Source organism: Orcinus orca, chromosome 11 (assembly GCF_937001465.1).
Source record: "Orcinus orca chromosome 11, mOrcOrc1.1, whole genome shotgun sequence".
In the NCBI taxonomy this organism is placed as follows: domain Eukaryota; kingdom Metazoa; phylum Chordata; class Mammalia; order Artiodactyla; family Delphinidae; genus Orcinus; species Orcinus orca.
The window spans coordinates 91,469,812-91,484,475 of NC_064569.1; the positions used below are offsets into that span (position 1 = coordinate 91,469,812).

The 14,664-nt window shown below is 58.1% G+C and overlaps 1 protein-coding gene across 2 annotated transcripts in view; it reads right to left on the reverse strand.

Annotated features, from left to right (window-relative positions):
* Positions 1-14,664, reverse strand: part of MYH9 (myosin heavy chain 9) — a 92,500-nt gene that overhangs the window by 36,216 nt on the left and 41,620 nt on the right. For both annotated transcript variants that reach the window (XM_004279430.4, XM_033404972.2), the window contains 3 exons: positions 5,265-5,292; positions 4,401-4,494; positions 273-365 (listed from right to left, as the gene is read on the reverse strand). In XM_004279430.4, the coding sequence (XP_004279478.1) occupies positions 273-365; positions 4,401-4,494; positions 5,265-5,292 (215 nt within the window). The remainder of the gene's footprint in view (positions 1-272; positions 366-4,400; positions 4,495-5,264; positions 5,293-14,664) is intronic.

A 14,664-nucleotide genomic window follows, 5' to 3' on the forward strand; every position in this document is an offset into this window, starting at 1 on the left:
GGGAGGAGGGAAGAAGTCATCTGGAGGTGTTCCTCCTGCCTGGTCTGGCCCTGCGTTCTAACTGGCTGCCGGTTACAGCAGGACAAGCAGGGCACCGGCAGGGACTCCCCACCGCCTCGCTGGCTTTACCACCTGAGCCGAGCAGGCTCCTTATACAGGTGCGTGACCCAGCCTACTGCACGCGACAGGCCAGGAAGCGCCAAGTCCGACCCTCCTCCGCGTCTGGGGCGCGAGCGGCCGGTGGGAAGGCGCCCGTGAGCGCCGGCACTCACAAATCGAGAGGAGTTGTCGTTCTTGACGGTCTTGGCGTTCCCGAAGGCCTCCAGGATGGGGTTGGCCTGCAGCAGCTGTCGCTCCAGCTCGCCCTGGAAAGGAACCCAGAGGGGCAGTGAGGGCCAGGCAGCGGCGTGGGCTGGCAGACCTGCCCCGCCAGGTGGAGGGGAGGTGGCAGAGCTGTGTCCACACATCCGACCTGCCAGGGACTGGGGCTTCCGGATGGGCTCTGGCCACACCGGTCTTGGCAGTCCCCGTGTCACTCCAGAGTGACCTTCCCGCCAGGCATCTGGAAACCCTGCTTGGTTTGAACTTACTTCCCTGGGCTAACCGACCAGGGATCGAAAAGGAAAGCAGGCGGCTCACCCAGCTAGCTCTGGGGACCTGGCCCAGTGGCCTGGATCAACCCTGGAGGATGTGTCGCGAAGTAGCACGTGAGCCAAAAAGAGACACGAAGGCACCATTCCTTCCCCTGGACAGTTTCCTTCCCAGGTATGCTGGCCTCCCTCTGTCCTCCTTGCCTCTAATCCCCACCTGGCAGACCACAAAAAATTTTTTTTTCCCCATAGGACAAGGAGAGAGGGAACCAGATCCACAGAAGACACCAGCTCGTCTCGTCCGTGTCCTAATAAACTCTGCATTCCCCTTGCTGGTCCCCTGTCCTCCACTCCCCCCGCCCCGAAACCTGCTCCCAGCAGGTCAGGCATCTGAGCATGGGATCAACAAGGCCCACGTTGCACTCTGAATTACTTATCAAGAACACCAATAAACCCTACTCGGGGTCTCATGACACCTGGTGGTTGACAACATGCCCCCTTATTTATGCCTTCTTAACCCTGGATCCGCATGATACTTAGGGTAGGAAAGACAGAATAGCCCCATTTCAGAGAAGAGAAAACAGAGGTTGAGGGAGGGGGAATGATTTGCCCAAGGTCATCCAGCCATCAACCAGCAAAGTAGGTCATCGAATTCAAGGTTTCTACCTCACACCTGTCAGTCACTGCCCTGTCTCCCCTGCATCCCCGGCCCCACCTGGGGGCTCTACCCTGTCAGGTGGGCAGGCCTTTCATCCTGCCAGCAGGCCAGGTAATAACTAACACTGCCTGCGGAAAATACGGCTCTTGTTCACCTTCATAGCCGGGCACCCTCTAGGGAGAGAGGACATCACGCAAGGGCCAGGTGGGGTTTTATAGTTATCAGCAGGGCTGGAGTCAAGCCAGGACTTTCCGGAAATAAAGGCTGCCTGTAATTTGCGACGAAGGGCAGAACGGGTAGTAGCAGGGGCTCCCGGGAGAGCCGTGAACTACAGCCTCCCAGGCACACCTGCTGCAGACGAGACCCGTCGGCAGAGCACCCAGGATGCTCTGGGGTCGGGCCAAGCCCACCAGAAGGGGCCCCGGCAGACACTCCTCTTCCCACAGCCAGCCCCGGTCAGGGCTCCTCCCAGGGCCGGGGAGTCTTGTTTTCGGACCGCACAGATTAAGTGGAGGAGGGTCAGTGGAGCCACAGGCGGGCTCTACGGGAGTGCTTGGCACCAGCGGTCATAGGACACTGGGCCTCCATCCCCCGGGCTCAGGCGGGCCTGGGAAGGCGGCCAAGGCAGCCCATGGAGCCAGATTTGGATGCGCTCTGCTCACCCACCGGCTACAACATCCTCTCAAAGCACAGGCCAGGCTGCCAGGCTGGCCGAGCCACTCCCGTTCCCGCAGTCAGATGGGAGCTTGGCCCCTACCGGAGCCTGCCGCCAGCCTGGACGCAAAGCTAAGGCCTCTGTCGGGGACACGGGCTGCTACCGTGGAACGTGGGACCACCAGGCCAACCCAGGAGCGACCACCTCGGATTCCCAAGCCAAGCTCTCTGCTGACAATGGTGGCAGCTAACCTATGGGTTTCTCTTCATTGAGAACAGAAGAGACCTTTATTTTTCAATGAAATCCACATACTGTGAAATTACAAGGTAGGCAGTGCGTGCTCACGAGGTTTGGAATTACCCACCCGGTTCCTGAAGGGCTTCACTGGGTGGAGTTTCTGCCCGGGGCTCTAACTAGCACACAGAAAACAGAGCGAGGAAGAGGAAGAGCGTGAAAGGCCACTGTTCAGCCTCTGGAAGCCCACCTGGAGAGTCCCTTCACCAAGCTCTGCTTTGCCAACCTGCCGTCTGGCCAAAGCCCGGTCCCCCACAAGGTAAGGTGTGGGGTGTCCCGACGGGCGGTCTTGGGATGAGCACCTGGGTCACGGAGGGGAGCGCACGCCCCCAGAGTATGCTGCGACAGGCCCAGAACACAAGGGCGCAGACCAAGTTCAAGAGTGCCTCGTGGCCCAGCTGTGTGTGGGCAATCCCTACACAGCTTCAGGCAAGGAAATCAACCACACTGGTCAATGGCCTTCACAACTGAGGACCTGAGCAGTCACGGGAAGCCAGGGGCAGCCTATTCGATCGCTCGAGTTGAACTTGGAGCTGGAGACAGGGTGCCCGCCACACAAAGTGACCTGAGAAAGGGGACGTGACAAGTGTGCCCCTGCATGTCACAGCCCTCACCTGCCGTCCTGAGTGCTGGGGGCCTGCCTTCCCCCCTGCAGCTGGAGCAGCCCATGACGGAAGGCGCATGGAGCCCTGCTCTCTAACTGTGGTACCGCCTCCCATCCCGCAGGGCAGGGACTCCAAGGCCACCCTCCAGAGATCCAGGCACATACTAGGCATTCAATGAATAGTTGGGAAATGGATTTTACTGCAAATCCAGAGATGGAAAACCACAGCTAGAGAACTCCTAACCTCACAGCCCTGTTTTAAAAATAGGTCCCCTAAAAAGAATGGAAAATGGGGGAGGGAGGTGGGTAGAGAGAGGGAGCAAAAGAAAACTTGATTCGTTTCTAAATATAACTCTTGGAGAAAGATTCAGAATGCCTTGCGAAGTTGGACACATGAAAAGTTACTTTTGGTTCGATTCCAGAAGACTGTGCTCTAGGACATTCTGCAGGACACACCCCAGATCCACATGCAAAGAGACACACACCACTACTTACTTATACAGGCTGCGCACGGCGCCCCAGGAAGGGGGGGCACCCAGACGGCACAGTTCCCCCTGATGGCTTGAGGGGACGCCACTGGCACTTAGATTTCACGGGGAAGTTTAAGAGTGTGTGCTTGAGAGAAAGAGAGCACCACACGGGCATGCTTCCGACTGACCACACCTCACTCTGGGGAAGCCTTGTGCGCGGCCTTCCCAGCACTGCTTCGGGCTGGCACTGTGGTGGCAGGCGGGAGCCACCCATCTCCATCTGGTCCAGAACACTGAGCGTGTGAGGGTCCAGGAGGGCAGATGACCACTCCGCTGTGCCTCGGTCAGGGTTCTGCACGGGGCCTTCCGTGCCGTGTGCCCGTGGGAACTCTGGGCCTGACCGGAGCATCTGAGAACAGCTAGGTGGTGAGGCCTGTCCCCACTCTGCAGGAGCTGTCATTTCAGAGTGCACGCGAGGTCACCGTGTGTCACAACCCAGCCCCTCCTCCCAAGACAGTCAGTGAGCCGAGCCTACAAGAAGAGGTCTAGACGCAGAGAGTGACAATGGTGTGGGGTGAAAAGCTGCTTAGAAAAAAAAAACGTAATTCAAGGGCACACGATGGACAGAACACGCATTCCTGGTGTAGAACGTGCAGTAAACGTGCAGCTCACCTAGCGAGGACACTGCTGGGTTCGACCACAATCCACCAAGAGGGAGAGGGGAAAAAAAGGGAAGTGATATGTCTTTCCAGCTGCCCGTTCTCTCTTCGCTGGGGGCTGTCCACCCAGAGGCACTTCAACAGCAGGCAACAGAAGCAGGGGTTCCAGGGCAGGCCTGCCCGAGATCCTGCACGTCTCCAACAACTTGAGAGCCAAGTTTCGGAACCTCTCTTCCGACCTCAGAGGTGGGGGCCACGCAGCGTTAGCTGCGAACCTCGGGCCGTCTCCGGTTTCCATAGCGACTCAAAGTTAGCAGGTCAAGGGAGAAACGGGCGGGCTACCACCAGACCCACTCCCAGCCTCAGTGAAAGCAGGCCTGGCCTCTGCTTCAGCCCCCCAAACACTCTCATTTTGAGCCAAACCACGAATCCTTGAGTTCTCTTCCTCGGGGAGGAAGGCCTGCACTCACCTGGTCCTTCTTGCTCTTGTGGGAAGATGCCACGTGAGCCAGGTACTGAATGACTTTCTTGGTGTTCTCCGTCTTGCCAGCTCCAGACTCGCCCCTGCCGGGACAGCCAAGGAAGTTCTCAGGGGAGAGGTGGCCAAACCCTCGGCGTCTGCCCCTTTCCCACTACGAGCTCTACTGTCTCCCATTCTGTGGGGTGCCAGTGAGGGACCCAACAGCCAGGAGCAGGAAAGGGGACGGGCAAGCAAATGGTAAGCTCTGAAATCCTCACTCGGGCCATTTCCCATGGCCCTCCGCAGCCCTGACCAGAATAAACTTCTGTCCGCTGCCTGCCCTGGTCACTTAACAGCCTTTGCTTCCAAATGTCTTAGGAGTCAGTTTTAGGCAGCTGTCGACTCAGGGGTCAAAGGCATTTATACATGTTCCCTCGAAACTTCACTCGAAGGAATGTTTCGTGCCAGTAACCTCCTTGGCTACGGGTTTATTTATCAGCTCCTCGTTAGGTTCAGAGGACGGAGGTGAGAAGCCCAGATAAAGAAAGCCGCGGTTCGGCACCAGAGTGAACGTGTCCTGGGGGCCCAAGCAGCTCCCAACCCTGCCTTGTTGAGAAGATGCTTGCTTTTCCTCTCCGCACTGCCACCCTCATCCCCACCGCCTCCTCTGAGGAAGGAGATTAAATCTCTGGCCATGAAATTAAGTTCATCCGTGCTGCAGGACTACTAAGGAGCAACATGAAGCCTGGCCCTTGGGCAAGCGGCAGGGGCTTGAATTGGGCATGGATCTCATCGACCTAGGTTTTGGTAGGGGTCTTCAAGAGAGAACAGATCAGGGTGACGCAGGACCTGCCACCCGGACAGAAACACTTACGTGCACAAAATGGACTGGTCCTCTCGGTCTGAAACAAAAGAGACATCAGGTTAACCTCCAGCAGACATGAAAAGCCTCCCGCTCCGGCTTCTGAAGAGCCGCCCATCGCCCTGCCCACTTCCCAGGAGCGTGAAGCCTGGAACGCTGGCCCTCCATGCCACCGTCACAGGGAGGAGGGACATTCCTGGGTGGCAGCGACATGGGGCAGCTGCTCCCTCCTCCGGGAGCTCAAACTGCCCGCCCTGGCCGCCCACCTGGCCCCGTGACACTGAAAGAGTTCTGTTGCTCCCCCTCGGAGAAAGCCAACCTCTGGAGAGCTCCCTGGAAGTCCACTTTCCTGCCCCACGTGTTTCTAACTGGAGGTTGACGCTGTTAGAAACGAGGGCCGTGGCAGGTGTTTTAAACACTGTCCCCATCTGGGTAAGAGGCACAGGTAAGACGTGGGGTGAGCGGTGAGGTCAAGGCTGGCTTTGCCGTGGGACAGGCCTGGGCTAAGATGCTGTCTCGGCACGGCCTTCCTGGAGCCCTGGGGGATGATGGTATGCGTGGAAGTCACACACATGAAAGCACCAGTGTGGGGTCTGGCACGGGGAAAACTCTCAGGAATGGGCGTTTGGAGGCAGCTCGGAAAGAACGGCGGCTCATCAGAATCAGCTTCTGACCAGTTGCTGTGAGCCCTGTGGTCTCCAGGCCCGGGGGTCAGGAACTTTCAGCAACTCTCCCAGCTCTGTGAACCGGTCAGCAAGTATGGATATAAACAAGGCACTCCCCTGGAAGGCAGGAGGAACGGTGATGCCAGGCTTTGAAAGAGAAGTTTCGCAGAAACGCTTTAAGATATTAGGGCTGACCTGGCTCAGGACCAAGTGTGCAATTTTAAGCAACAGCTGAAAATATAAACTCATTTTATCCCATCGCCTGGGAGACCCCCACCTCCTGGAGGTCAAATCAGCCTGAATCCAGGACCAGGCTACTGACCAACACTGGGCTGCAGCGAGGTCAGTAATTCCCGAGTCTCGGTTTCCTTATCCATAAAGTAAACATGCTACTAACTCTCTGGCAGGATTAGTTTGAAAAACAGAGAGAACATGAAAAGGACCCAGCCCGGAGCCCTGTAGACAGAGTGAACCCCACGGGTGGCTGCTGTCTGTCCACTTCCCCATCGTGAAGTCGCTGTGACGGGTGGCGACGGCTTGGTCAGGGCAGCGGGAGAACTAGTTGAGAACTAGCAAGGGTTCTGGTAGCTGTCAGTGGTGTCAGTGCTGGATAGACACCGATGTCGGTGATCTGGAAGGACACCCACACCGGCTCAACTGCCCAGCCAGGAACCTGCAGGGCATCGGGAGGGTGACTCAGGGCTGCCTGTGTGTATGGCCTCGGGAGACGGACTTAGCTGTCCGGCACCAGTAGAGACACTGTGCAGCGAGGCCACAGCCTCTCCGTGAGGGCAGCCTCCAGCGCACTGATCCCAGCAGCCTGCACGGGTGGGCATTTACGACCACCTCTTCTCCTGTCTCGGGAGGGAGAGAGGAAGTCCGGCCGGGGAGAAGTAAAAAGAAACCGCTCATCCAACACAAGCTGCAGCTGCCCCCACCCTCCCTCCAGCCCCTGGAAATATCAACAGTGTGGGGGTAGGGGTGTGCGGAGGGAACCCGGCCACTCACACAGACACAGCCCACACCCTGCCCCACACCGGGCAAGGGCTCAGAGCAGACCCAGAGGGTGACCTTGCTGCACCCTCTCGACTTTCCCACAGGACCAGGCCCTGCGAGGCTGCACAGCAGGGGCTGAGATAGACCGGGCTGAGTCTCATAGACCCGGCAGGGTCCCGATAAGGCAGCAGGGAAGGCGGGTGGCGGGGCTGGTGGGGAGGCACGGCGGGAGCGGTGCTAAAGGCTGGGGAAGCCGTGGCAGCTTCCAGCACCCACCCCACTTTGATGAGGCTGGAACCAAAACAGCTACGACGGGGCTGCACCTCCCCCACTGCATGTCGGCAGAGGCCCAGCGGCGGGCGTGTTCCGTCCCCGCTGGGAGAGTGGCAAGAATGTACCTGTACGGGCCAGGCGGGTGGCGGGCGGCGGGCGGCTGCCACTACCATAAAAGGAAACGTTCCCATCCCTCCCAGAAAGAACTGTTTTCCCAGGGCTGCCCAGGCCTGGTCCCCGGGATGGCTGGAATTCCTCTGATTGTGTGAGAAGGAGTCGGATGCTGAACTGCTGAACAACAGGAAGCAGAGCCCCCAAACACACACATGTGGGCGCACACACACAGACCCACTTGCGCACACGCAGGGACGTGGACACGCGTGCACACAGTGCATGTACACGGACACAGGCATGCTTAGGAGCGTGTACAGACACGTGTGTGTGCACACAGGCACATGTACACACAAACGCCTGTGGGTGCACACACAGGTGCACGGCATACAGAGATGCACACACACAGACACGCACATACACACAGGCCTGCACACGCTTCAAATCCCAATTTCAGACCCAAACTCCTCATGTAACCTCCACCCGCCCCACCATCTCCAGCTCTCCCTCCCCTCTGACCTTCCACCTCCAATTCCTGAAGCCAAGTGACCACTGTCAACACAGCGTGAAAGGAAACCCTCCAATCGTTGCATGTTACACTTTAAAGAAGCCTTAATTTGCTTTGCCAGAACATTCATTTGGGCAAATGCTTTCACAGAGGAAAAGCGATGGGAGGCCTTTCTGATTTCCTCAACTTTGCCCCCGAATCCACCTGCCCACCATGCATGACACTGGGGCCCCCAGCGTCGGTCTTCGCAGTTTTTACAGTGGGTTTGGGTCTGTAATCTCTTAGGAGGTAGGTGAGGCAGGCGCTGTCCCTGGTCTGCCCAAGCCTGTGTCACCACACTTCTCCTCGGTTCCTGAGCTCAGAAGCATCTCTTCTGGGTAGGGGGTGGAGGGAATTCTCAGCAGCCAGCCGGCTCTCCGTCTGGCTCAGTTTACTCTGCCAGAGACCCGGTGCATTCCGGCTGGGACCCTCCTTAATACTCACTCCCCACATGCTCAGCTCTCAGGACACGGACCCTCGAGAGTCCAGACCCCTCCATTGTTCGCTCAAGTCCTTATTTGGGTCTACGTGGACCGAAGGCTTATTTGAAAACACCCTTCCTTCCTCCACAACAGAGGAGACAGACAGACAGGAACCCGACAGCCCAGAACCAGGGGAGTGCGCCCACCAAAGACAGCCCTGTTCTGGGAAACAGGCTCTCCGCAGAATGAAGACGTTAGCCTGACTTAGGCCCCTGAACCCCTCCTGCCCTAGTACTGACTTGAGGGGGACGGGGTAGAGACAGAATACGAATCTCTTCAGGGCTTTTCAACTCTTTTAAAAGCAGCAGCAGCCTTTCCTCAGGATAAACATCTTCCTGAGTCCCTAATATGAAGAGCAGGAGATAAAAATCAGAGTTGCTTGGGCAGTGGGGATGGGGCTCCTGAGAGCACACTTTACAACCACCAGTCCATGTGTCTGGAGCAGCGGCGGAGAGAAGAAAGCCAGTGGCTGCGCGCCCTAGAGCCCGGGGCACGATCCTCGCTCTGCACGGCCCCTCGGGATGCCTGGCCCCTTGGCCTCTGGGGAATCAGAGGGCAGGGCCGCTCCAAGGACCGAATGATGCGGGTGCCTGAAGCGCGAGGCACAGTGCAGGCGCTTGGAAACTGTCCTTAATGGCCCCCAGCCCTTTGCACCTCCCAGCTCCCCCACTGCGCAGCCTCCTCGGAATGACGACAGCGAGAAAGCTTTTAAGTTACATATTCGGTGATGAGGTCATTCCCTCCCCTGATTTTATTTTAAACCCCAAAAGCCCTGAGGCCTTTTGGAGCCGATTCCGATGTTCAAACAGACAGGTGTTTCCAGCCGGCTCAGAAGGCCCCGGCGCAGGTGGGCGGAGGGGAGCCCTGACCGCAGGTATTTTGGCCCAGGTACGGGCTTATGCGAGGGGCCTTCTGGCTCACTTCCTCTGTGAGAGGAGCTGCCGATTCTTGTCCATAAAAGGCCACGAGTCTTGCTCAGCCGCGATGTGACATCAGCCCCGACAGGAAGTACAGGAGGAAGGGAACGGGCCCGGTTCACCGACAAGCGGCTGCCCAGGGCTGACTCACTAGAGCGCTCACTGAGATAACGCCTGCCGAGCTGCCGTGGGGCTGCTCTCTGGGGGCACCTGGAAAAGGGTCCTGCCCGCGGGACCTGTCTTCAGGTCAGCCGGGTTTCTCGAGAACTGACAGCCGTGCATACGGGCCAACCAAAAACGAATGCAAGGGCAGCTACAGGTTGGACAACACACGTGCGTGGGGTGAGAGACGGCGCGACCCATGGCCAGCGGGCCTCAGACTGTCCACCACCAAGGGGGTTGTCTTGCGAAAACTGCACAGCAGACCCCTGTGGGACCCCTGCTCCGTGTCACCTGGGATGGGAGCCCCGGGCTGCTGGGGCAAACTCCGGGGCAGCATTTTGGTCCCAATGGGCCAAAATGCAAAGCACTTCGCCAGGTGTAAAACATGGAGAGAACTGTGGGTTTGAGCTCAGACCCTGGAGGCTGGGAAGGCTCTAGAGAGCACGCAGTTCAATCACCTGCATCTAGAGGTCAGGACACCAAGTCCCAAGAAACCCAATGACTTGGTCAAAGTCACGTAAGCTGGGCTAAAAACCCAGGCCTCCAGATGCCTGCCTAGTTCCCCACTTTGCTCCCACAGGGCAGGGTCCTCTGTGCCACCGGCAGCCCCGCCTCAGTGCTGGGCGGAACGGGCCAGCCCCACTCACGATGTGTCACACCGGCCGCCCCGCCTCAGTGCTGCGCGGAACGGGCCATCCCCACTCACGATGTGTCACACCGGCCTCGCAAGCTGTCTGCCACTTTCTCCAAAGCCAGCCCAACTCACGAGCTTGGGTTACAAGCGCTTGGGAAGCAAACGGAGAGGTGAGGAAAAGCAGGTGCAAAATAATGCTTCCTGCTAGCAGAGGCTGCGGGTTGGTGCCACGCCTCAGCGGCCTCGTGTCGCGGAGCCCTGGCAGCCTGCCTGCCTGCCTGCTCCGCGGTCAGCCAGCGAGGAGGAAAGCCCGCCAGCGGCTCCCAAGCACACGGCGTGGGCACCAGCGACGTTCTTGCCAGGTACAAGGGTGGGCCCGGACCAAGCAGACGCTCAGTCAGCAGCTTCCAGGCTAGAAGCCAGCTGGCCCCAACCACTGCCTCCACCCACATGCTCCCATGGGTAGGGTCGGGGTTTGAAACCCAGGTACAGGAGACAGAGATCGGGCAGCCTTCCCCAACCAGCACCCCTGACAATTAGGAAGAAGCCCGAGGGACTGCTCTTTCATTCTGTTTGGGGGCAAGCGAGGCCCCCGACAAGCCCTCTCTTGGCCAAAATGCACCCGGCAGCTCACACAGGTGGGCTCCCAGCGCACAGGCAAACCTGCCCAAACCACTGCTCGTTGTTTGTCCACCTTCCTGCGGGCAGGGCCGGAAGCAAAAACTTCATGTGGGGTTGCTGCCAAGGATGAGCCTTCCAGGATGGAGGGAGACTCCAAAGCCACGTGTGAGTGTAGACGGCCCACTGCAAAGGCCACGAGGACACCGGGGGGACCTGACAACCCCCGAGGCCAGTTCTGCCCTGCTCTGAAACAATCCCTCGGGGAAAAGAAAAGACAGGCAGGAGGAGGCCCTGGCTGAGTCTGGTACAGAGAGCACTAAGCCACAGGTCACAGCTCTGCAGAGGGCTGGGCTCTCGGGGGAGGACAGGAAGGAAGAACAAAGGGACACGAGCAGGAAATGAGATGGACACCGCCAGGCAAAGCTCAGGACAAACCTGGCTCCAAGTCGGAGCACAAACAGCTCTCCAAGGAGGACAGCAGGCTTTGCGAATGCCCCATTCCCAGGTTCGGTCAAACCTGGAGAACCAGGAACACAAATGCTAGGAGACGAACCACAGTGGCACGTGAAGATGCTCCCTGCAGAAGCCAGTGGCTCCGGTCGCCTTGAGAAGGGCGCTCAAATGAAATAAAAGATGGGCTGGTAACTGTTGGGCCAGATTTTGCTCCTGGAACAGGGCTTCTGTTCTTAGCTTTCAGCTTAGAGCTCTGCCCTATTTGCGTCTGCGGTCCAGCTCGTGTTGGAGAGACCAGCTCTTCGACAAGAGTCAGGAAGCCCAGCTGGAATGGCACCCCGAGCCCCAGTCAGCGCTGTTTGCCAGAAGAACGGAATTTATTACAAAGGTCGATACCGGGCCATTAGCCTTGGTCGAGACTAAAGGGATTTTACAGAAGACACTTACATTATCCTGACTTTTAGGCCTGCAGACTCTCAGCTCTCTTTATCTCTTTAGTTTTAGGGAATTTACTTTGTTCTCCTCTGATAGCTTAATTCCAGAAATCAGGCAGGGGAAGAAAGCAACCCGTTTCTCCAAATGCACCAATGTTCAGCCCTGACATACCAGGACATGCTCTCCTGGGGTCTCAGGGCCAGAACTTGGGAAAACAGGAAAAACGAGCTGCTAGGCAGTGTTCAGCAGGTAGTGAGAGAGGAACTAGGCCAGGGAAGTTAAAAGCAAAAAGCAGGGCTTCCCTGGTGGCGCAGTGGTTGAGAGTCCACCTGCCGATGCAGGGGACACGGGTTCGTGCCCCGGTCCGGGAAGATCCCACATGCCGCGGAGCGGCTGGGCCCGTGAGCCATGGCCGCTGAGCCTGCGCGTCCGGAGCCTGTGCTCCGCAACGGGAGAGGCCACAGCAGTGAGAGGCCTGCGTACTGCAAAAAAAAAAAAAAAAGCAAAGAGCAGCTCAGCCATTAGAGACGATGCAGGTGAGTTTTTGTTGTTTGTTTGTTTGTTGGGGCGAGGGGGGTTACAGTAACAGAGACATGGGCCCAAGCTCTCGACCACCGCCACAGTTTCAGGTTCCGAGAGGTCACTTCTATCTCCTTTCCCACTTCAGCCAGCCCAGAGCAACACAGAGCCGCCCTGTTGGGTTGGATTAAAAACAAAACAAAAAAAACAAGCCGAAAGCTGAATCCTTGAAAAGGACCCATTAACCACAGATTCCTCTTCTAGAAAGACCGTTATATAGAAATGAGACTGACAGGCGTGACCACAATTAAGTAGCCTCATTCCGCGGGCCGACTTCCCTTCTGGGGGGGCCTGACCAAGCAGCCTCCTTGTCCGGGCTTCGGTGTGGGGGCAGGGGGCCAAGGGCTGCCTGTCACGACGCCCCTCTGGTAGCCCACCAGCACATCAACAGAGGACGACTCCAGTGCCACGGAGGAACCGTCTCTCGCGTGCACAGCATTCTCCTGAAGACCCCCGAGGCCACGTCGACCCCAAGGCCTCGTGCTGCCAGCTGAGGCCCATGGACCACATCAGACAAGCTAGAGGCTGCATCTGCCACTGCACACCTGTGTATCACACGGGCACTACAGGGAATCAGCTACAACAAGCCACTTCCTGTACGTGCTGGTACCCAGAGCCTGGCCTCTGGGAGGATGCTCACCGAGGAGATTAAGAAGCCACCTGAGGAAGCACTTGGTCACCACTTTCATCACGCAAATGGGAGCGTGGATGGACGGGATACGCCGTGTGCAGGTCTTGCGGAAGGCAGGGGCTGTTCAGTTAAGACACTGCATCTCCAGGTCCCACTGCTACCTTCTAATGGGCACCTGTCACAGGCCAGGAACCGTACGCACGGCCCCTTGTTTGATCCTGACAGTAAACCTGCCAAGTACGTTTATCCGGCCAAGAGGCAGATGAGAAAATGAAGGCCCAAAGTGGACCCCAGTCCGTCAGGACGTGACAGAGCCCGACGCTGACCAGTCTGAACCCCGCGCTCTCTTTTCTGCACACTTCTTGGTCACAAGGCAAGCTTCTCCCTTAAGCTAGGGCCGAGAGAGACCCGGCAGACGCCTTCTGCTGACCTACTCCAGAAGCGCTGTGTCATTTGTCAAGGCGGCCCCCGAGATAGGTGGGCCCCCAGGTGCTGGACCCTCACGCTCCTGCTGCAGTGTACCTGCCTGCCTCCCAGGCCGCCCCTGCCCCCAGCAGGCCCCAGAGGGGCTGCGTCCAGCATGGCCGGCCGGCAGGGGTAACCGTGTGGCAGGGGTGACAGAGCGCAGCCCTCGGGGTGAGCTGCTGCCTCCAGGCCTCCCTCAGACAGCGGGGCCTTTGTGTGCCGCCGGCTGGCAGGGCTCCCTGGCAGGGCCTTAGCCTCCTGGCCGGCACATTCCTGCTTAAGTGGAATCATCACATCCGTGGCTTCCTCGGCGGCCTGTCCCGGTGAGTCTGCTCAAAGACATGGTTTACTGGACCCTCGAAGCACTTCCTAGCACCTCCCCAACATGGAGCTTTTCCTCAGAAAGACCTTGGAGGGCAGACAGCTTCACGGGGGCAACAGGCGGCAGGGCCGGGAGAACGACGAGAGAGGGGCAGGAGGGCCCCTCCGGCCCTAACCAGCCAGCAGGATGGGAGCATCCCTCCAAACACCAGCCAGGGAGAAGGAGGACCCACGGCGCCCTGGAGGATGGGCACCAGGGCGGGAGTCGGGAGACCGGGTTTCTGGGGCTGGCTCTCTGTGGGCCTTTGGGCAAAGTTAGTTAATGTTTCTGGGCCTGTCCCTTTACCTGTGATGCAGGAGGGTCGTCCTCAGATGTGAAGAGAACGCTCGAATTCTGCCCTTCCTTGTTTACCCGAAAAGGTTAGTCAAGCACCAAGAGGCATGTGGACACTCACCGGGCCCTTGGTGACCAACCACTCCTGGGGCAGCTTCCGCTGAGAAGCAGAGGTGGGATTAGTGCAGAGCGAAGGGTTAAATAGTTCTTGGATTAGTTTAGGTCTGGAATGAGAGCAAACCCTGCTGCCACTCCCCCAGAAATGCTGGGAGCTCATTAAAATACCATAAAGTCACCGAAAGTGAACCAAACCTGGCATTCTAACTAATTAACAAAGAAGAGGGTCTTTTTCTTCTATTCCTGGGGAGATAACTGAGCTCAAATTCTTCAACTGGCCAGTTCTCCTGTGAGAACACACACACTCTTTCCCACGGAGGGTGGAAGTCAGATGCGCCCTTTCCCCACCCAGCCGTGCGTCTGACAGACCACGTGCTGCTTCTCCCGAATTCCCCAGGCAGCCCTGGGTACCCTGTCCCCGCAGGGCGGACGATGCTGCTTCTCCCGAATTCCCCGGGCAGCCCTGGGTACCCTGTCCCCGCAGGGCAGACGTCTGCCTCCCGCTCTCTCATTTTCCCGGCCTTCCGCGCTTTACAGAATCCTGAGGAACGGTTCAACCACAAGGTAAGAAGACCCAGTAATGCCCAGGACAACAAATTAACCGAACGGGAAAGCCAGGGTTGGGAGGGTGAACCTACCAGGTCACCGCAACTTTAATTAAACCCAAGG